The 24,137-nt window shown below is 33.7% G+C and overlaps 1 protein-coding gene across 1 annotated transcript in view; it reads left to right on the plus strand.

Annotated features, from left to right (window-relative positions):
• GABRG1 (gamma-aminobutyric acid type A receptor subunit gamma1) overlaps nucleotides 1-23,923 on the plus strand; it is a 73,730-nt gene extending 49,807 nt beyond the window's left edge. The window contains exons 6-9 of the mRNA XM_001496202.6: nucleotides 2,657-2,794; nucleotides 2,922-3,074; nucleotides 8,308-8,519; nucleotides 18,313-23,923. Of these exons, the coding sequence (XP_001496252.1) occupies nucleotides 2,657-2,794; nucleotides 2,922-3,074; nucleotides 8,308-8,519; nucleotides 18,313-18,582 (773 nt within the window). The 3' untranslated portion in view covers nucleotides 18,583-23,923. The remainder of the gene's footprint in view (nucleotides 1-2,656; nucleotides 2,795-2,921; nucleotides 3,075-8,307; nucleotides 8,520-18,312) is intronic.
• Nucleotides 23,924-24,137: the final 214 nt, after the last annotated feature.

A 24,137-nucleotide genomic window follows, 5' to 3' on the forward strand; every position in this document is an offset into this window, starting at 1 on the left:
TTTAATGAATTGGAAAATCCAGGGTAGAAATAAGTTTATTTTATTCAAAAGGATACATAAAACAGAGAAATTATTAGAGCTAAACAATTTGTATACAAAAACCTGGTATTTTGTTCCAAGGAAATAGTTACAGTCTTTCTATATAAATGCCAATTTTATTTTATATTCCCAATCTATTTACCCTCACATGTATTTTTATAAAAATATTTTTCTAGATAACATACCATTGAGCAAGTCTTGAAAACATGTAAAATGAGTTTTAAAATAATATTACCTATATCCATGAATTGCCTAATGCTATTTTCCTTTTATTGAAATTCAATTTTTTTCATATATCACATTCTAAAATCTATTCACAGTAGATTAGAAGTATCATAAGTTTTATCCTACTTCACTTACAAAATTCCCAATACCTCTTGCTGCCCTTTATTAACAATTTTCTTAACTTTTCTAATGATTTTTGTCTCATTAAAATGTCCTTTTTAATTCATAATCTCATATGTCACTGGTTTGATTTTCTAACATTAGCTTCTCAGTAAATAAAGCAGCCACATCACAACAAAGACTTGATTAATAGGAACACTTGAGGAATAGTTGATATGCGAATATTTGAAGATGTAGCAATTATTATACTGTCCTCTAGATACCACGTCGAAGCTCTTGGCATGATATCTCTTTAGTTTTGACTGTCTTATTGGGAATTAATATTTTATCCTGATGAGTGCAATTGGGTGTCACTGACATAAACATTTTAGTCATAGCTGGCTTTTTCATGCACTCCATATGGGTCCAGTAAAGAATTAAGCGTTCTACGTCTAATATTTCACAATTGTAATTGGAAGATTTCATTATGGCCCCCATTTTAAAAGTCATTGTCATGAGATTTAGGGTAGTTAAGTAACTAGCTCACCATTTTTGTTTGTGCCAGCACTCCTATATAATTTAACTATACTCTATTACCTCTATAATAATAATAAAGAGTGGGAATTATGGAAAAACAAGATGGTTTAACCTCTAGAGAGCAAGAGAGAGAAGTTTGAAAAACGAAAGAGAAAACAGATCCTTACACAGGTGACAGCTGTTTCATTGCAGGGATGATAATCTTATTGAAATCTTCTCAAAAACATTTAAGTGGTCACTAGGAAGGAATTTTCAACCACAAAAATCCACATAAAAAGTTGAAGCCAGAAAGAAAGAAGTTTTGTAGCCAATTTGACCTGAGGACATTTACCAAACAAGGTAAATTTGAGCTTTGATTTTAGCAGCATTGTGGATTGGAAATTTGAAAGAACATAATTTCTACACACAGCTGGGTTCCAAATGGCTGGGCACTTAAGGTAAAATGAAGAAGTGCTCCCCATACACCTATACAAGCACGCACAACCACTAAGGTCTAAAAAGGAAAGTTGCCTCTAAAAGGAAAGAATAAACTAACTCCTTGAGAGGATTGAATCACAAGCCCACCCCACGTGGACTTGCAGCTCAAATTTCCTTTACTTCATTGGTCCAAAGGGCCTTTGTGGATTTCCCTGTCACGTGGCAGAAACTAAAACATATCCCTTTTGAAATAATGCACCTCCATTCTAGACAGCTACAGAGAAGGCAAGATTATTTTCAATACAGATAACTAACACAGGGCTAGTATCCAGAATACAGACAGAATTCAGACAAAAAGAAAGAAAACCCAATAAAATAGTAGGCAATTGTGCAAGCAGTCCTCCAGAGAAAAAACCCAAGAATCTAATAAACATGAAAAAATTGCTGGGTTTCATTTATAATTGGGAAAATATGAAATAAAATACATTCTACAGACCAGTATAATAAAGAAGACTGTCCACATCAAGTTTAATGAGAATATGGAGCCCCATATACTTTCACACTGTGGCTGGTGAGAGAGATGAGATTGGTATATTCTTTATGGAAACAAGACTGGCACTGTTTCATAAAATGGAAATTATATGTAACCCATGACCCAGCTATCCCACACTTAGGTATATAGCCCAGAGAAACCTTTGCATACACATGTTTTATGAGGCATGTACAATAATGTTAATAGCGGCAATGTTAGTAACAACCAACAGGAAACATTACAAGTGCCCACAACAGTAAAATTGATAAATAAATTTTATTGCACCTTTACAATGGAACAAATTTACTACAGCTACATATAATAGCATAGAGGACTATTATAAATATGATATTAAAAGGAGTAAGATACAAAATACTGCATCCAGTATGGCAACAATCAAATAGTGTTCAAAAAGTACCTAAATTAAGCTATATCTTTTAGAAATGTATATCAGAAAATCTATAACAAAAAAAAACAAGGGTGAGATTATCACAAATCAGGTTAGTAGTTACTTCTGGTTGGGAGGGAAAATACTATATTGGAGTGGACATATAGGTTTTCCTGGAAGCTAGCAAGGTTTTATTTCTTGATTTAAGTGGAGTTACGTGAATTATTATTTTTTGGTCATCGGATGATTATTCTTTAAACTATACACATAAATTTTATACAGTATTTTCTATACTTGACATATAATACAAAAATGAGAATAAATTTCAAAGAATTTGTCTTTGGATAATGTTGGTATTGCAAGAGTAACAGATTTGGATCCTGCTAATGTACATATCTTTATTTTAATTTTTTATCTAGATGGATACCCTAAAAATGAAATTGAGTATAAGTGGAAAAAGCCTTCTGTGGAAGTGGCTGATCCTAAATACTGGAGATTATATCAGTTTGCATTTGTAGGGCTACGGAACTCAACTGAAATCTCGCACACGATATCCGGTAAAAAGGAAATGCAAATCAGTGACGAATGCTGGCATCAAATGGCACTTGTATTTAAACCTGCCGATTGTAATCTATACTTTTATATATTTTATACCCCAAATAAAACATATTTCTTTTTTTCCAGGGGATTATATTATCATGACAATTTTTTTTGACCTGAGCCGACGAATGGGGTATTTCACTATTCAGACCTACATTCCATGTATTCTGACCGTTGTTCTTTCTTGGGTGTCTTTTTGGATCAATAAAGATGCAGTACCTGCAAGAACGTCACTGGGTATGACATGTAATATTATGCTATAATGTCATAGGACTTTTAACAACATTTTAATGTGATAAAAGTTTATGGTTTAATATAGTGGAAATATTCCTTTAACTACAATAAGGCAAAAATTGACATACTCTAGTACAATATGATGTTGGAATGAATATAGGAAAAATAAGTAAAAATAGAATTGTAAAGAACTTGAAATTTCAGAAAAATTTTTATTTTTCCTGCTAATAGAGGTGGAGAAGCATAAATACACATCAAGAATTAACACATGAAAATTACACATAGTCCCTCAGTCTTAATTCAGTCAATATTTTTAATCACTTTTCATCAAGATTTTATTTTTTAGCTGAATGACTAATAGCCAGCATTTATTGACTAGTGTGTGTTTAGAAGGCTTTGCAATTCTCTGCTTTAACAATGGTGCTGATGAAGAGTCGACTGCCAAAGGGCAGGTTGCTGAAAGGAACAAGAAGATCTGGGCTTCTGCAATCTATAAAATGTGTCATTAGTCTGTGAATATTTTGAAAGTTGCCTGTACAATAACGCTGATTAAAAGAGTAATTTATAATTCATGCTTGATAAAATAGACTCTTGTTTTCTTTCTTTAGCAATTCATAGCAATAATCAAAATCATAAAAGAAAATGTATGTAATTACTATACATTTGTTTAAAAGAAAATGATAACTTACGTCCATGTATTTGTATATGAAGACAACTTATTGATCAATTGATTCATTCCCAAGACAAGAATCACACTACTGATAATTATGTCTTAAAAAACATGAAGAAAGTTGGGACAATTTCTGTTTTCAACAGTAAAGAGGTTTTCATGTGGTTTCCATGATAGCTGGTAAATAACTCCATTTAATAAATATAGTAAAATGCAAATCATGTAAAAGTAGCAAGGTAAAGCCTGAGGCATCTAGCTCCGTAATTGGAAATGCAGTTTCTTTGGGAGTCTAAACAGTTGTGTAGACATAGCTCGGGGACAAAATGCACTCAGACCTCGTTTTATTTCCTACCATTGTCTCAAATTATTTTATGTTCCAAGGTGAATAAATTATTTTAGGTTTTTTGTATGCTACTATGAGTTATGACTTAAAAATTGTATTTTTTAAACATTATTCTCATATTTTTTCCCAGATAGAATTTGAATGGATTATTTCTACCATTAGGTTTCCATGAAGCCAAAAACCATATGCCATAGTGTCATGAAAGAGAATAGCCAATTATGGAATTGTATTTTTGCATGAATTCGTATTTTTTAGTATTAGCATATCAACTAGAAGGATAAGGTATATATATATATATATAATTGAAGGACAATTGCCTGAGCTCATTTATTCAACATTGCATTTTAACAAACATTCATCAAATGCTTTCTATGAAATAGGCAGAGTTCTAGGTGCTGTAGTGTTAACAGTGGACAAAAGTTGTAAAACCCTCATGTTCATGTTAAAACATAAAACATTTATGTTAGTGGGATATACGGGTAATGTACAAATCTAAAAAGCATACAGTAAAATGTCAGTAAGTAGTAAAGGCTATGAAGAGAAAGCAAAATGAATGGTTAGAGAACGGCAGGGGATGTGGGTGGATATGATGTTTGCTGTATTATCTCGTGGAGTCAGCCTGGATCTCTCTGAGGAGATGGCAGAGATCTAATGGAGTGTGGGAGCTAGCCTGGTGGCTACCTGGTAAAAAGATAGTCCAGGCTGGGAGAACCACAAAGTTCTGAAGAGGATTCTTCCTTGCATGCCATGCTTGAGAGTCAGAAAGAAGACAATGTGACTAGAGGTGACTGAGTAGTGGTAGAAAATGAGATTGGAGAGGTGGCCAGTAGTTAAATCATGTCAGTTTCAGTAGGTCATTTTAAAGACTGGATTTTCTACCAAATGTGATGGGAGACTATTGCAGGACTTTGAACAGGGGAAGCCATGGAAGAAATATCAATGAGTCCTTTTAAAATCCCAAATATTTTCTTATTTTTGTGGACTCAGAGATATTTTAATAGGAAATCCACCATGTTCTTTTTAAGCTGAACTCTGTCATAATAATTACTAAATTAGAGAGGGGCCAGCCCGGTGGCATAGTGGTTAAGTCCACATGCTCCATTTCAGAGGCCAAGGGGTCGCTGGCCTGGACCCCAGCCATGGACCTATGCACCACTTACCAAGCCATACTGTGGCAGGCCTCCCACATTATAAAGTAGAGGAAGATGGGCACGGATGTTAGCTTAGGGCCAATCTTCCTAAAAGCAAACAAAATAAAAAACTAAAGAAATAAATGTCTAGAAGCTAAGTTCTGCTTTAGTTTTCCTTATTTTATGAAATAGAAATGTAGCCATATTTTAGTACAGTGAAATTTAATACAATAATTGATAATGAAATCAAAGCATTAAGATTTTTTTAGTTGGGATGGGACATAATTATGGAAACCAGCAATATCTTTGGAAATCTACCTTTGTCTGACTATGAGAATGTTGTGATTTACTAAGTTATCAGAAAACCAGTATACAAAGCAAGAAAGAGGGAAGGCTAGTGTTCACTGAGATTATTCAGCACTTACCATATATGCAAAGCTTTTTAAATATAGCACTGTTTTAAAAATAAGTGAGGCAAAAACTGTCAGGAATAATGGGAGAAATAGACAAATCTGAAATCATCACTGGACATTTTAATACTCTTTCTCATTCGTTGACGAAGAAATGAATACATGAAAAAAATCAATTAATTGTAGAAAATATGAATGAAATTATCAACTACTTGACCTGACTGATGTTAATGGAACACTACACCCAACTACAGAATACATGATATTTTCAAGGGCATATAGAACATTGACCAAGATCTCAATAAAATTCAAAAAACTAAAATTTTCCAGAGTATTTTTCTAACCAAAACGAAGTAAATTAAAAATCAATAAAAGTAATATAGACAATAATTTATTTGGAAATTTAAAAATGACCTTTTAGATGCCCCTGGGGTCAAAAAATAATCAAAAGGGAAATTAGAAAATATTTCAAATTGAATTTTAATAAAAATTTAACATATAAATATTTGTGAGATGCAGGTAAAGTGTTGCATAAAGGAGAAATTATAGATTTAAAATGTTAATATTAGAAAGGAAGAAAGACTTAAAATCAGTATTCCAGCTATCCACTTTTAAGAACAAATAAGTAAAATAAATACCTTTTGTATAAATTTATTATAGTACCAAATAAGATATTACCGTGCCAGTTGTTTTAGATGGAAGGCACAGAGGAGTTAAGAAACTTCCCTAAAGCCACAGGGCTAACAGACGGGAGCATCAGAATTTGAACCTAAATTTGCCTTCATGACTCCCAAACCACCATACCTGTGTCATCTTTAAGTTTTTTTTTCAACCCGAAGTGATGATGAAAATAAAAAGATAGGCATGTAAGAAGAATTATTAGGGCACGTTTCAACGGAGACATGAGAAAAAGAGGTGGCTATTGCCTTCGTCAGCCCAAAGAGACCCTTTCTATTTTTATTTTCATCCCAGGTATATCCACTCTATAAATAATTGGCCAAATTAATAGTCATCTGGCATTTTATTTAGTACTTTTTAGAGAGTAGACAATTAGGTTCATGGGGCCATATTTCATGGGACAAAGAATGAGAATTATGGCAGTTTAGATAAGAAGAGATACAGCATGTGCAACTGTGAGTTGGGAGGCTAAAACCAGAAGAGTTAAGAACGGCAAGAAGGCCATGGGTAAAGAGAAACAGACACCCCCAAGGATGTACACATAGGGCTGGGGCCGAGGGTGATATCCTAATTTTGTATGCTGAATTCTTCAAAATATGAAGATTTACTCTGTGCTTTTAAAATCTTCCATTGATATAATTTTGCCTGTTTTCCTTACTTAAACTTTGAGATCAAAAAATAGGTTTAATTCAAGTTGTCTTGTAAGAAAACACTGTACTAGTTTGGAGTAATTTTAACCATGTGTGGCAGAAAACCTCAAATCACCATAGCTTAAATTAGGTAGAGGGGTGTTTGTTTTTCATTTGAAAAGTCCGGAGTGGGGAAGTCAACGGGTGACTGCAGTGGGAGGGACTCAGGCTCCTTCGAGCTTTCTGCTGTGTTGTGAGTGATTTTAATTCTCATGACCATCTAATTTTCTAAGGTGGCTGCTGGTGCTCTGGCCATTGTATTCCAGCAGAAAGCCATGAGAAAGAGGGAAAGAAGAGCATTTCCTGTCTCGTTAATGCCATCTCTATTTTTAAGGGGGAGATAATTGATGTATAACATTATATTAGTTTCAAGTGTACAAAATACTTATTCAATATTTGCATATATTGTGAAATGATCACCACAATAAATCTAGTTAGGGTCCATCGCCATACATAGTTACAAATTTTTTTTCTTGTGATGAGAACTTTTAAGATCTACTCTCTCAGCACTTTTCAAATATGCAATACAGTATTATTAACTATGATCACCATGCTGTACCTTCTATTCGTGATTTATTTATTTTACGACTGGAAGTTTGTACCTTCTGATTCCCTTCAATCGTTGTTAACGCCATCTTTCAGACACGTTCTTTACATCCTTGTCTTAATCCTCCTTGGCTAGATCTCAGCCTGCAGCCACACATAGCTGAGAAAAGGTGACAAAGAAAGTTGTTCTTCCAGACAGCCACGTGCCAGCGAAAAAGTGGGTGGTCTGTTATTAGGAAGGGAAGGATGGGTACGGGGAGTCAACTACTTGCGTTCCACTGAATTTAGATGATTAAAACTCATACAGGGGCCAGCCTGGTGGCTCTGCAGGTAGGTTGGCATGTCCTGCTTCAGCAGCCTAGGGTTCGCTGGTTCGGATCCTGGGTACAGACATGGCACCACTTGGCAAGCCATGCTGTGGCAGTCGTCCCACATATAAGGTAGAGGAAGATGGGCATGGATGTTAGCTCAGGGCCAGTCTTCCTCAGCAAAAAGAGGAGGATTGGCAGCAGATGTTAGCTCGGGGCTAATCTTCCTCAAAAAAAACCCAAAACCCAAACCAAAAAACTCATACAGACACAAAGAGCACACTGAACATAATGTAGCTATGGTTACCGGCACTTTAATTTTTTTTGTAAATCACGAGTAATCACATCCTTTTGTTTCCATTGTTAATTTCCACTCATAATATTGCCTAATCCCGTGGAAGAATAAAAATAGTCTGTTAAGTAATTTTTCAACTTCTGTTTTTTTTTTCCCTCCCTCCACAGGTATCACTACAGTTCTGACTATGACAACTCTGAGTACAATCGCCAGGAAGTCCTTACCTAAAGTTTCTTATGTGACTGCGATGGATCTCTTTGTTTCTGTTTGCTTCATTTTTGTTTTTGCAGCTTTGATGGAATATGGCACGTTGCATTATTTCACCAGCAACAAAAAAGGAAAGACCACACGAAACAGAAAGCTAAAAAATAAGGCCTCGGTACGTTAAAAATCTCTATTTTTATAAACAGCAACTCACTATTAGAGATACTGTTTTAAACACTCATGTTATATTTGCTTAAAGTGATACGGACGCTTGAGGTACCCTGGCAAAAGATAAATAAAATTAAGGTGAAACTGGAGACCCTAACATTGCCCACCAAGAAAAGAGTATTTATATTTATCCTTAGGAAAGACTCTCGGACCACCCATGTAAAGAGTGGCTTCTTATGCTGTGAATTTTCCCCAAGTGGTAGATTCTTTGGACCTAAAAAAATTATTTAAGATCTCTCTTTGATCCTATTTTTGTGTTAGGATTTGGACTTTCAACAAGTGGACCACAAAACAGAGATCTCTCTTTAATGTTAGTGTTGAGCTATGTTCGAAAGTCATAGCTATAAAAATTTTTTTGTTTTTTATATATTTGTATGCTCTTACTCCCCCTTCCCAATCATATATTTACCTTAACTTATATCACATCAAATTGGTATATTAGAATTGATTCTATTGCTTCTAAGATACTTAAGTGTTGAATGATTGACTATAATTTCTTGTTATAATGGTAATTATAACAATCTTAAAGTAATATCTAACACTTGCTATGTATGCCAGGCATGTCTCTAAGTATTTTACATGTGTGATTTCATTTATGCTCATACGAATACAAATTCAGTAATTTACACAAGGACGGCCCTAGGAAGTGAAGGGTCCAGGACCCAAACCCAGGTCTTCTTTGGTGTCAGAACTTAAGCTTTATATTTCCTGTTCTCGTAAGACTCAGAAAAGTAGCTGTTTATCTGATACCAACAACGAAGGCACTTTATTGCTGATTTTAGTAATTATTTTTAAAAAATTGGTTCCAAAATATCCAAATAAATGAGAACGTATAAAACAGCTATGTGTGAGTTGTAAGCTTGTAAACCTACCGTAGTGTGTATATATTGAGACATAGAGTTTTCCATGTTAGCTCCTAACTTTGTAAGTTTTAGGATTCTCTTTCCTCCCTTCCCCCATTTTTCATTAGTTTCTTCATAAAACTTTGACATACTTTTAAATTATATTTTACTTTTCATGTTATACTCCAGGACCAAACCCTTGTATACTTACTTTCAGATTGCCACAGTATTCCAAGAAGGCAGAGAACATTGCTGGCACATTCGAGACTTACATTGTACAATTACCCTGTCACTCTCTCGATTTGACACTATTTTAGCTTATCCATAGGATATATTATGGCCCCTGAATAGACAAACCATCAGAAGGCAATTATTGCAACTTTAATATCCATTTGCTTAATTTTTAAATAAAGAAAAACACAGGTTTTCTGCTATTTTCCTCTGATCAAAGTCAAGCATCCTCTCTGAATTTTCCATTTCATCATTTACTCATCTATAGCTGTGTTCAACTACTGCCTTGAAAATTTTACTTTTGGAAATTGTGAATGAAAATTTTTGGAGTAAAAATAATTTACTTTAAAATCCAGTCTGCGTACAATCTCGCATGGATTCTCTAATTTCGTTCTATGAATATATAATGTCTGTACTATTATTACATTAGCTAAGGGCACTCAACCAATAAGTGGCTACACTAGGACTGCAGCTGATTGGTTTGAGTCCAGATCATGCACTCGCAACCACATTACCAGACGTTGCATTTACTCAGAAAGCTGAAACATGGGAGTGCAAACTTTAAAATTATGATGTTTATTTAGTCGTTCATTCATCAAATATTTTTAACAATACCCATGTTCTAGACACTGTTCTAGAATAAGTATTTAAGAAAAAAAAATCTATATGTCAGTATCTAAAATTTAGCATCAAGCTCCAGAAGCAAAATTCTAAAGATGAAAAATTAAGGAATAAAAATTAAATGAGAACGTTGAAGCACCAAATTACAACTATCAGAAGTTAAATAGACTACGCAGGTCCGAAAAATGTTTCCTTTAGAGCCATCCAATATAAAATTCTATTGTCTTTTCTTTCTGTTCAGTTATATGCTTTATGAGCTCTTTGGATACTAAATGAAACTGAGTGAAAAACTGGGATCGCTAACCAAATCTGACTCACTGCCTGGTTCAGTGGTCATATGGTCTTGCTAATCAGGTAAATCAGGACGAACTTTTATGAAGAATAGACAGTTCTGCTTGCTGTTGTCTCAAATGGCCTACTTAAAGGGCTTTGTGGAATCTGTGTTTTTCTTCTGTTCCAGCCAGGACAGTCAAATGGACAATCTAAACACAGAAATCTTGCAGCATCTTGCCTTTACACCTGTTTCAATTGTTTGTGAGTTTATCTTCCTCCCTCTCTCTCTCTCTCTCTCTTCCTCTTTCTCCATGCTTCCGTCTCTCCACTTTCTTTTATAGGCTCAAAATTCTGAGTAATTTAAAATCCAGCATTCTCCCTTTTCTTCTCTAAACTATATATGGCAATAGGTCAGGACCAAAGACCTTGACTAGAGTCACTGAAGGGTCAATATGTCTGTTGTTAAGCAAAACTAAAACTCCCTTCTTGACCTCTCTTTGACTGCTTTACTGAGAATCCCAGAACACTCCAATTTATTTTCTTTAGGAAGAGGTAGTATTTGAGCACAATAGACTTTTAGCTTTAATGAACCCTCTAGAAGAGCATAAATTAATAAAGATGCTTTCTACCTTACTTTCCACATGATATATTGGACCCTTTCTCTCTCTTTCCTTTTCTTCCTCACTCTCTCCTTCTCCCTCTCATCCCTTCCTTCCTTCTGGTCTTCCTTCTATCCTTTTTCTTTTATTTCTTCATTTCTTTCTTTTTCATTTTTTATTATAAATGTCAATGAAATTTTGACTTGGTCCATATTTCCATTTAATACATTTTATGGTGTTCTTATTTCTATTCATTAAGAATATGGGGGCCGGCCTGATGGTGCAGCAGTTAAGTTCTCACATTCCACTTCGGCGGCCCAGGGTTCACCGGCCCGGATCCCAGGTGCAGACCTACACACCCCTTATCAAGCCACACTGAGGCAGGCGTCCCACATATAAAGTGGAGGAAGATGGGCATGGATGTTAGCTCAGTGCCAACCTTCCTCAGCAAAAAGAGGAGAATTGGCGGTGGATGTTAGCTCAGGGCTAATCTTCCTAAAAAAAAAAAAAAGAATATGATTCAGGTATGTTTGTTTCAACATCTATTTTCAAGATAATCTAATAAGTTAACTATGCTGGAGCATGGAATCAAGATCCTTTATGGAACAGATAAAGATCACAGAAGAGCAATTGTGGTCAACCAACCAACTAAAGAATAGTTCATGTTGAAACTCAAATGCTCAGTCCATAGCGGATTAGAAATCTCAGAAAACCATGTTACACTATGTCAGGGGCCCAATACATCCATTTGAGGATAGAATTTATGTGAAATCTCTCAATTTAAACTGTAAAATGATGGAAATTTATTTTGCCAACCAGGGACTAGGCACTTTGGAAAGAATAATGATAAAATGTATTCTCTGCTTTCAGGGGTCTTTAAATGCAGTTGTGAAAAAATACATTAGAAACATAAATGTAAGGTAATAAAGTATAATACAAATAGTTCAGTATAAAAATCAAAAGTAAACAAAGACATTATAAGGGAATTAACAATTAGATGACTGGTTTCAAATACCTTTTCAGAAATAGAATACTTCCTATAAAGAATATAAATAAAAATTATTTTTTAAAGGAGATGTTCCTATTGAAATAGAGACAGGTACTACAAAGTCTGACTTATTTGGCCTATCTTTTGCACCGAGGAAATCTTGAGACACCATGTATTAAGGTCTATGAAACACTGACTTAGCAAGCACACAGTGTTGAGAAGAGGCTATGTCACAGTGGGCCCCAGTGGAGTAGGGTGGCTTTCTTTCATTTCAAGTGTAAATAGGGTATTCAAAAAGCATGTAAACTAATTCTTCCAAAGGGAATTTGACAGAGAAAATTACAGAGAAATTGTGACATTGTTGAAGTAGATCTTTGAAGAATGAGTTGCAGTTTTCAGGAGAACAAATTAGGAAGAACATTTAAGACAGAAGGAACCATGTGAGCAAAGTTGAGCCTTACACGTGAGAATAAACAGTAGACTGGTATAAGTCCCAAGCTGTGTTGCCCAATACTAGTAGCAACTAGTCATATATGGCTAGGTTGCTTCATTTAAATTAATTAAAATTAACCAAAATTTAAGATTCAGTATCTTAGTACTGTTAGTCACCTTTCGAGTGGTCAATAACTACATGTGACTAGTGGCTACCATATTGAACAGTACAGATAGAGAACATGTCTATCATCACAGAAATTTCCATTGAACAGTGCTGATCTAGAAAATAGGAATCATAGGAAGGAAAATAGCCCAGGTTGATGATAGAAAAATGGTTTATGGCCAAGAAGTAGAAAATCTCCTGTACTGTGTAAGAAATTTAGGTTTTGTCCTGTCAGCACTGGTAAGCCGTGTATGTTTTTAAGTAAGATGACATTTTTATATATGTTTTTGAAATATAATCAGAAGTAGCATAGTGTATACACTTGAATGGCAAAAGAAGCGAGGAGATAAATTTGGAGACTATTGCAATAGTTCAAGAAGTAATATACAACTGAGAGCCAGAACCAGCACATTAAGGTGGAAATAATGTGTGGAAGGGTTTGTGTTTTTGCTTTTTGTTTCTGCTCACAATCCCTGCAAAGACAAGAGCTTATTTTCAGCCAGTTGCATACCTATATGAATAAACATTTGCCTTCCTTTCAGAGTACTGAAATAATGTGAAGCTATATCAATATACTGTTTCACAAATTATAGACCTCCCTTCCTATAATAGTATTTGGCAAAGTTCCCAGGAGTGATCATTTGATCTCAGTAAAATGTGAAATACAGCAAGAATGTTATTTAAATGACTTTAAAGAGTCAGTGGATGTAGGATGTTTTCAACAGATAGAGTAGCCATTTAATATCACTTATGACAATGGTCATGTAACGCTCCTCTCGAGGCATGTAGGTCTCCCCAACAATAGCTCTCCTTCTACCTTGATTTCCAGATAACACTCCTTCATATTTCTCTTCCTACTGAAACCACCATAGATTATTGCAGCTGAAAGGGACCAGATTAACCATGAGTAAAAATTTCATCTAAAAAATTATTTTAATAGTAATATATATACAAGGTTGAAACACATGAACAAATCAAACAATGTCAAATGTACAAAGGAAGAATAAAATTCTCTGCCCTGCACCCTTGGTCTCAACCGTTAGAATTAACCACATTTTAACCATTTCTGTTTTTACTTTCCTCTGATGATTATTTCCATTATACTACTAATTTTTGAAGTACCAAACTTCAAAGTAGTTACAACTGTTTGGTATAAATGAAAGAAAAATGTAGCTTTCCCATTGTCTCCTTCCCGTTCTTTTCTTCAATATTTTATCTTACCATTAATACTTATTATACTGATTAGTTTAAAAAATTTAAACAGTACACTTAAATCTCTACTTCTTAATTCATTATTATGATTAATTCTAATGCCAATCTGATTATTATTTCTTTGTCAGTAAACCCTTTTCTTTTCTTACCTAAAATTTTTCATCATCATTGGTTTCCCCAGGGCACAAACATTTTCTTAATGATTAGTACACTTTCTGTTTTTTGACCTCATTCACTTCCTTGTTACTTAATATTCCTATCTCTTATTTCGGAGAATTTTCTTGATTCTTTATTCCAATTAATTTCTACTTTCTCCTGTAAAATTATTATGAGATGAATTTAGCCCTCCCAGGTTAATAATCCACGTATTCCAGATTTTCTTTTTATCATGTTTTTCGTTGAGGTATTTTTTTCTATATATTATGGGAAACTTCCTCAAGATTTTATCTTACAATGCTTTAGTTTTTTTAAAATTTATAATAACTTGAATTTCTGGGAACTCTTATTTTCTAATTGTTCTCCCTCCTTTTTTCCTTAAATGAACACAATATCCCCTTAAGTATTTCTAAGTGAATTAATTAGAAAGTTTAATGATCTGTTATGTTTCCTGAAATATTAGAATCAGTAATTATAGCTGTTCATTTTCATTTTTTTCTTTTATGTTGTTGGTTTACCTAGAAAGTTCTTGGCGATTTCTCTCCAACAGGCCCTGCAAACTTGGCGCATAACTGATGAGTTTGCAACTGTGGGATTTCACTTTCGTGTGTGTGTGTGGGGAGCATGACATCTGATTGCTTCCAAATGTACACACACACTCTAAATGATGAGGAGGATATTATAGGACATTCCAATACCAGCTTCAGGAGCCCTAGTCCTCCCCGGGGTAGAGTGAGGTTATTTATTTACTTATTTTAGAAGTTATAAAGTTCTAACCAGGAGCAAATGCCAACCTGTCAGCACCTCTTCTTCTCTGCAGGCACAGTAGAAAGCTAGTTCAGGAGATGGGCCTTTAGCCAATGCCATGGTTTCCATTCTATCATTCTCATTCTTCCTGCCTTAGAGTGAGTGTCTCTGAAGCTTTGATGGGAAGAATAGCTCCTATCCGCCTGAGCCTCTTCTGACATTTGGCTTCTTTTGGTCTACTTTATCTGTTGGCCTACTGCCATCTGTTCTTTGTCTTTCAAAAACTCATCACAAATTCTGACATGCTGATTGGCAGCTCAGCATCACCAAGATCCATCCTATGTCTATATTTAACACTGATGTGGATTTCGTAACTTTTTAAATCCTGACTGATACTTAAATGAGATTTTGGGGAAGTGGAGTGGAGGAAAACTTGTGCTTAGGTTGGCATTCTCATGTGCAATGTGTTAAATGGGAAATTAATGATAGTAATAATAGTCAGTATTTCATAATATCAATAACATGACCTTATAATGTTGCTATTCGTATTAGTAATATTTAACAGCATTAATGACATTAGCATATTATGTAAATAGTAATTATAATATGTAAATATATATAAAATAATTTGTACGTAGATGTTTTACTAATTAATGATATTTATTTGATAGTAGTATATCTTAAAATATATTTTGTATATTTAACTATATTATTAATATATAAGGAATATAACATTTAATATATAACCAGACATATATGTATCTTTAATAATGAGAATAGGATAAATTTCTCAAAATGTTAAATTTAGCTATATTTTTAAAGACCTTTTGAAATAACAGAAAAATGGTATATTCTCAAAACTATATCATTCAAAATAAAAGAAAATCCTATTCAATTATATCATTTCCTTTTATATCACTTAAATTCATTTATTTTTATTTTTTCAATGCTTGCATTTTGAAGGGCAGCAGGATCTTTACTTGAAAAATTATAAGATGAGTAATATAGTTACACTTCAGACAAATAAGGTTTGGAAGATGTATATTCGTCCAATTAATCTCTCAGTGGTTTCCAGGTCACAAACCTGTGTGTCAAAAGTATTTTATTTTATTGACACTGTGTCAGCTCTTTGGATATTTTTCTCAGCACATATTAAGTCTATTTCTATTCACATTCATCATTCATTGAAGTGTAGTTTCTGTCAATTTATGAATTTGTGGTGTTGTGGGGGGCAGCAGGAAACTAGAAAATTGTCAGCTGCAAAAGAGCTCTCCATGATTTTGACCACCAGCGATTAGTCCATTTTTTAAATGAACCACTTGCAGTTTTTCTCCATTTTTGTGCACTTTAATGTTTAATCATCCCTTTCATGAACAATTGATATCTCCAATAAACACATCATCTTTCCATTCATGGCCGTGCTGAGTGATATATAGAATGTGTTTTATGTCATATAACCTTGAAATTGCCAACTAACAACCTTGTATTTTAATCACTTTTCACTCTGACTAGCATTTGAACATATGCTATTTAAGTATTAGGTGACAAGGAAATGAATATCAATTTGTCTCATTTTTATGCATAATTTTAGTGCTCCACTAAAATTTAGGAGTTTAGTCAGGTATCCTCAAATGTCAACCTCAAAAGATCTGTCATTAACATTTAGTAATATACTGCCTCTGCTTTTTTGGATACTTCTAGGCAATGGATCCTGAATTTATTTGTGTTTATGGCATTGCTCCTTATCTTCGGCCTGCACATTTTGTCTCTAACATGGATATTATGACTTGTATGATGCATTTATGTTTTTAAAATATCACTAAATGTGATCATTCGCTTTTTTGCATCTACTGAATGTTTAATATTTAGCGGTTTGGCTTCTATGTTTCCTTTTAGGAATAAAATAGGTTTGAATATAGGTCCAAATTTTAGGAAATTCTCATTTTTTGCATTTAATTTTTAAAATCTTCTCCAAGCAATATTTAGTTTTCATGGCTTTGAGATTTATTTATTTCAAAACTTAGGATGAAAAAATTTATAAACATTTTCATTGGAAAGAATTTAAGATCAGGTTAAAAAATTTATAATCTCAGCATTGTATTTAATGTTTAGATAACAAAACTACTGACTATAATAAATTTTGATATTCTCGTCTTAAGATACCCCTGAAATATGTGGAAGTTCTGAAGGATGAAGAGTTATTAAATCTGACATCTTTACTCATATTTTACTTTCTTTTTTATTTGTGTTAATTAACGTGTTTTTTTTTCCAGTAACACTTTTGATGAGGTCCAGGTTGTTGTTATTGTTGCTTATTTTAGAACGTATTTTAGAGCGAATTGTGATATAATCCTCTTCAGGAATCAATAATAACAATGGCAATATCAACAACAATAAGTATCACCTATTGCAGCTAAATACTTGCTATGTTTCCGATATTTTACTTGGTGCTCTATATGCATCATTTCATTTAGTCATCAAACAGATCTACGTGTTGTTATTGCAAGCTTTGTACAGCAGAAGACACAAAGTGACATTTTCTGTTCAAGGTTATTCAACTCTGCTGGGCAGAGCTGGAATTTCAGCCCAAGCCTGTCTGACTCCAAAGTGATTGCTTTAATATTCCGTAGCAGCCTGGCCTCGCTTGAGTTTTTATGTTTTTAAAAATTCTGTTTATTGTTTAAGTACTATTCAGAGCATGGTTATCATAAAATGTTAATTTGATATGTGTCCCAAATACTCCTGATAATAATAGTAGCTATTATTATCGGTCAAGGTGGAACACAGATCATTTTACATAAGTTATGAAATTCATCACAGCCATCACAAAAATTAGGTGCCAATGTAATTCCAGCTCTGAGGAGAGCTACACCGGTAGAATGAGCAGAATTTTGAACACCAATTGTTCCCAAACCTGACTTTTTAACACCTGCATGTTCTCTCTCCTAAATATGATGCCTTGTGCTTATCCACTATTACAAACCCCATATCTTTCTTATTCGTTCACAGTTTCTCAAAGTTTTCTGCCTTACCAAAATGTCATCTTTGCTGTTTGTTCTCATTATTACTAAAATAATCAAAGTCCATTATATTACCATAGCAAACGAATAGATATTTATAGCATGTAAATGTTTTACTGTAAAATATCAGAAATATACAGTTTATTCTCATTTTAGAATTGGATTCATGACTAACAATATTTTAGTAGATCAACTTTCTAAATGTATACAGTATATTTCATTTTCAAAAGGTGTTTTTTTTCTGCTTAATCTTTGGAATGTAAAATAATATTGTTACGTGTTACAAAATAAATTATCATCTAAAAACATGATAAGATTGAATACCTGTTTGATTTTTGGAAAATAAGAGTATTTTTATTGTATATCAGCCTCGTAGGGTTTGCCTTGAGGGGACAAATTGATCTTTCTTCATGCTTTTTTTTTCTCTCAAAACTCATTTCTTATTTTACTCAGATATCTCCTGGACTCCATCCCGGATCCACTCTGATTCCAATGAATAACATTTCTCTGCCACAAGGAGAAGATGAGGACGGGTATCAGTGTCTGGAGGGCAAAGATTGTGCTAGCTTCTTCTGCTGCTTTGAAGACTGCAGAACAGGATCTTGGAGGGAGGGAAGGATACACATACGCATTGCCAAAATTGATTCTTATTCTCGAATATTTTTCCCGACAGCTTTTGCCCTGTTCAATCTGGTTTATTGGGTTGGCTATCTTTACTTGTAAGTTCTACTTACTAGGTGAAAATCATAAGCAGTCTGACTGAATCCAGCATCATCTACTGTACTTCAATACATGAAGTGTAAATTTAACATGCAGGCACCAATGTTTAAAATGTGAGTAGTATTGTAACTATTTTAAGGCTTTCGTAGGCTTTCATATTTTAAAGCTTGCAGATTAATTTACTTAAATTTATGTAAACCATATTAGTTGCAAATTTCAGTATATTAAAATAGCATTATATATTTTTACTTTAATTTGCCTTATTTTACTTATATCCTATTAAGATTTCAAATTTATGAGTTCTGTAATTCATATTTAAAAGATGGAATAATTTTAATACATATTTTATTTAAATATAATCTACCATTATTTGTAATGAGGGCCTATTCTAAAGCATAATGTTTATGTAGTAATTTTTTGACTGGAAAATATCGTTAGCGTTTTTTTTTTTTCACTTGTTATTTGTATGCCTTGTTTAGAATAGAGCTAGTTGAAAACATAAAACCATGATTTCCTTGGATTTATTTCCAAGAAAAAATTAGTTTTGAATTCTTTATTAATTAAAAAAGAAAGGGCCAGGGCTAGCTCTGTGGCCGAGTGGTTAAGTTCAGCATACCCTGCTTCAGTGGCCCCAGTTTAGTTCGTGGGCGTGGATCTACACCACTCAGCAGCAGCCAAGCTGTAGTGGCAACCCATATACAAAATAGGGGAAGATTGACACAGATGTTGGCTCAGGCAAATCTTCCTCAGCAAAAAAAAATAAAAAGAAGAAGAAGAAGAAGAAAAGGCCAATGTTTACCTTATGGAAAAACCAATTTTTACCTATATTTTAATCCAGTGCATTTCCTGACTCAATATCAGATAGAACTCCAGTTACATTTAGTTTTCGTCATTTACAAACTAGGATGGAAACCACCAAAGTCATTTCTTTTAAATGCAAGGTGAAGAAAAACTAAGGAAGAATGTTAGATTTAACCATTTTATTCTCTGCCTCATAGCATTTATAAGGAATGAATAGGTTAACACTGAAATGTTTAGATCTACCGACACTGAAGTTAAACGCAGAGAGAACTGATTTTTCCTTGATGCTCTACAAAAATGTTACATATCCTAAATTAACAAAAACATTGAGGAAGAGTGCTTGTATTTACTCATTGTGGTTAAAGAATTATCATCTAACGAATTCAGTTGAAGTTCATATTGAGGCTATGGTCTTGCATATGTACTGTTTTTCAGATCAGAAATATTCTGGAAACATAGTTTTGGGCATGTGTGGTGTGTTGCCCTTCCCAGCTCTTTAGTTTGGACCTGGTCAGTTTTACAACTTCATTCTAAATCGCTATGATAATTCTCTTTTCTAGAAAATGGGAGCAGGCTCAAAAATTACGTTAAAAGTGGAGATTTGTTAGAGAGCACTTCTAATGAACATGAGTCTGGGACTCATATAGTGAGTGTCTCACTATAGTTTAAAACCTGTCAGTTAGTAGTTTTCAAAATGTCTCTTTTGTTCAAAGGAAAGTTAAATTTAAGCTTTAATCATTATATTTCTGTAACTACTTTGGCACATCAGTTGTTTCTAGAACTCCATATTCATTCACCATCACCTAATTTTCTAGAAAATCACCAGAGTGATCTTGGAGATGATAACATTTAAAAATGTTTCCATTGCCAAGTACAACTGTCAGGGTGAAGATAATTATGATCAGCCCTTTCTTATGGCGTGGAGAAGAAGCTGTCACCTGCGCATTTAATACTGTAGCTTTTAATGCAATAATTTCTCCACGTAGTTAGTAAATACATGAGTGATGCTCTGACATAGTTAGACTTATGTTTTTAAAAGACATGTTTTTTTAATCTAAATATATTTCATTGTGTGTTCCCCAGCTAAATCTGAATTTTTCACTTTGCTTATAAATCTCTGAAAAAGGTAAGCATGAATTGAACGATAATGCCCAAATATCCACCGACACTGCTTTTTTTGAATGGAGAGCCAAATTAAACTTTGGCCATGTATATATTCACCTACAAATTATTCATGCATTCATTTTTATAACATTGAGTATTGATAGATATTCTTAAGGTGACTATTAATTTAGGGACAAATGAAAAATGAAGTATTCGTGAAGAATAAAATATTTCACTAAAATGTGTTATGGCTATTTCCATATTTTAAGCTATAATCTGTGCATTATCATGGGGCAGTTTTAATTTTGGGATCCTACAAGTCTATCTGAGCATGACTATGTTTTAAAATACTTAAAAATGCTTAATATAAATAGCTTTGATGTTCTCATTGGTGTTCTGTTAACTTGGATTTAAATGTTGACAATATTTACAAGTGGAAATAAAATTGATAAAAATATGAAAGATTTTTTCTATATACATTCAGTGTATATACCATCAAAACAAACACTTATTTTCAAAGTCTGTGGTATCTTGAGTAGTTTTATTTAAATATGAACATCAGAGAGGTCTTCAAAATAACAAATCTTATTATTTCTAAAAATGAGAATGAAAAGGTGAAAATGGAGTAGACTTTTTGCAAGAAATCCAGTAGAGTGTGTTTTCAAGGGAATGCAGTCTAACTCCTACGTCCTTCTTTCAAGTATTAATTTTGCCATCTTAAGAAATAATGTTTTTAAAAATCCTCCTTTTTTTTAGGTGAGTTATGTCTGAGTTTCTCGTATTCACTGGAACTTGTGTTTCTTGGCTCCTTTAAATAACTTTGGCACTAACATAGACCGAAAAGGTGGATATAGAGGATGGGAAGGATAATGGGAGCAGAAGGATTTAGAATCACTTGGAAAACTGTAAATTCATATAGAGCCATCCTCTAACTATGTGACCAAGATCTAGAAGTTCTGAGAAGAGAAATTGTCACAGGCACACTTTTGTTCTTTTGGTTTCACAGTGACGTAATAATATTTTATTTATTCTTGAATTGCATAGATAAACTTAGGTTCACTTGAAATTAATTTCCAAAATATCAAATAGTTTCTGGAAAAAATAAGCATTCAGTAGATAAAGGATAAAATTCCCCAGCAAATCTAACTAAATATAAAGTTTTAATGTAAGTAGGAATTAGACAATTCATTTCATGCATTTTATTTGGAGTTAAAGACACAGACTTCATGAAGGAGTTTTTAAAACATTAACTTTAGGTCAAAGCACAGTAAGTGTGTGTAAATACGGAGACAATCACCAGGGGCTTTTTTCCTTTACTGCGTTCCCATATGCTGACATCAAATTATATTAGTAAAATTTACCATATTTTAGCTTAACAACGGTGCCAAAATTGAGGGCTACATTCTTGCCAATGATTCAGCATCAAAAAGAATGATTGCTAGTACTCTTACATCAAGGGGCCCATAATTGGAAAATGTGAAATTGTATTCCAAGTCAATGTATTGTGACTAAATGCATCTTTTACTTTGATCATATAAAAGAGAGGAGATTTAGATAAGATGATTTGTTTGAATAAAATTGAAATTAATAACCAATAATTGAATAAACACATAATTAATGAATAAATTCATATATAAAATTATCAAAGATACATACTAGTGCCTATTTTCACTCTTGCAAAATTTCCTGTAACAAGACACCACATTCATGATTCTTTCATTGATCTTAGTACTGGAGTTGAATTGATCCAATAGATGCTTAATGGTTTAGCGTTTGTCCCACCATAAACATTTTGGAGATAATTTATTGACCAAGCTATTTGTCTTTGTATCATCAAATTTAACTCCTCAATGTCATACCCTATGAAGACTAGACATACTTGGTATTACATCTCTGTGGGCCATCATTGTTTTTCACTGCTAGGGAGCCCTAACAGGCCACTGTAAAGTCACAGAAACCATTACCATGTCTCTATCAGAGAGACAATCCAAATGGAATTTCCAAACACTATTGACCACACTGCTCCAGTAAACACAAGGTCAGTTCTGTCTTTTTTGCGTTTGTATTTTGGAAGTGATATAATCTAAATGCACATATTTATGCAGCACTTTTTGTGTATAATGTACTGTTCTAGATACAAAAGAGAATAAAGATGAACCCTCAAGCAGTACATAATATAGTCAGAGAGTAAGAGGATGAATTATACAATTTAAGGGCAGGAGGATGTGCTGGGAAGGTTTCTTGAAGATATGTGTTTAGAGATGGGAGCTTGAGGATTCAATATGTCAATAGGTGAGGTTAACAGAGATCATACTTTCCAGTTAAATAAACAGCTTGAATAAAGAAACAGAAGCATGGGCACACAAAAAAGTTCCATTTTAATTGAAGGTTAACATTCATATAGAGACAAAGGTAAGTCTAAAGAGACAGGTCAAGCCCTATGGTAGAGGCAAGAATATGAACTTCAGGAGGATGGGTGAGGTAGATTTTTGAAGAGTTCACAAAGGTACTTGAGTACAAAAGAGCCATTATTAACACTGCAGAAATTTCATCTTAGTGTGTCATGTTTGAAGTAAGAAAAGCCAGTTAGGAAGCTACTATAATACATGAAACGGGAGAAGATGAAGGTCAGTACTCTAAGACAGAAGTTCAATGGAGGAGGGAGAAAGCCTCTAAATAAGAAAAACAAGTGGCAGTCATGAAGCTGCGATTAACAGGAAACATGAACTGAGAGACATGGTGTGTGTGAGGGGAGGGGGGGTTCTGTATTGAATAGTACCTATTTGTGTGTAAATGGACACTAAAACACTACAAGGAAATTCTGGATGTAATCTTTTTGCCATTACTTTGAACATTTTAATCAAATGCTTATTTTTCCTATTCACCTATGTTTTTCACATATTAGGGCTGAAGAAAAAGGATAGTCTCCTGAAATACAAATCATGAGGCAGGTCTGTCCAGATTCTTATTATTTTTTAAAAAATCTGTTCTCATTAAAAGGGCTTGCTCTTCAAATGGCTTTCTCTCCTTTCTAACTGAGAAAAAAATAATGTATTAGGACAAAGAGATGAAAGGAGGGGAACTGTGAATAGAAATATGCTGCTGGGGGCCAGACACACCCAAGAAGTTGATTTCTCATTCTCAAACAATATCTGAAATATGTGTCTCAAAATAAATAGGTAAATTGTTATTGTTGGACAATGAAATGTACCTTGACCCCTTGAGTCTGAATAGTAAAGATGAGCCTGTGGTGACTGGAATGCACTTAAGCAGAAAGGGCTAATTAATGGACTTCTAAGACATGATTGATCTAAATGGAAATAGTTTGGATCTTGATAAATCGCCGTAATAACTTATTTTCCTCCATTATGTGTATGTAGTAACTTCACAAAATAAAGTTTTATGGCTTGCATATAATAAAGTAATGGCTTCTGTTGTCCGCTTCTGCCTTGTCATTTTGGGGAGAATTTTGTGAGTGTGTGGCAAATGTACCTCAGTTTTTCAAAGTATTTTGTACTTTTATGGATCCTAAGTGCAAAATAAACTCAGTTACTCATTATGAAATAAAGGGTTACATTCTCTTAAAATGTGTCTTTTTTGATAGTTTTCATGGAGATATGTATCTTTATTGTTTTAGATTAGGTAATCACCAC

This window comes from Equus caballus, chromosome 3, assembly GCF_041296265.1.
Source record: "Equus caballus isolate H_3958 breed thoroughbred chromosome 3, TB-T2T, whole genome shotgun sequence".
NCBI classification, from domain to species: Eukaryota; Metazoa; Chordata; class Mammalia; order Perissodactyla; family Equidae; genus Equus; species Equus caballus.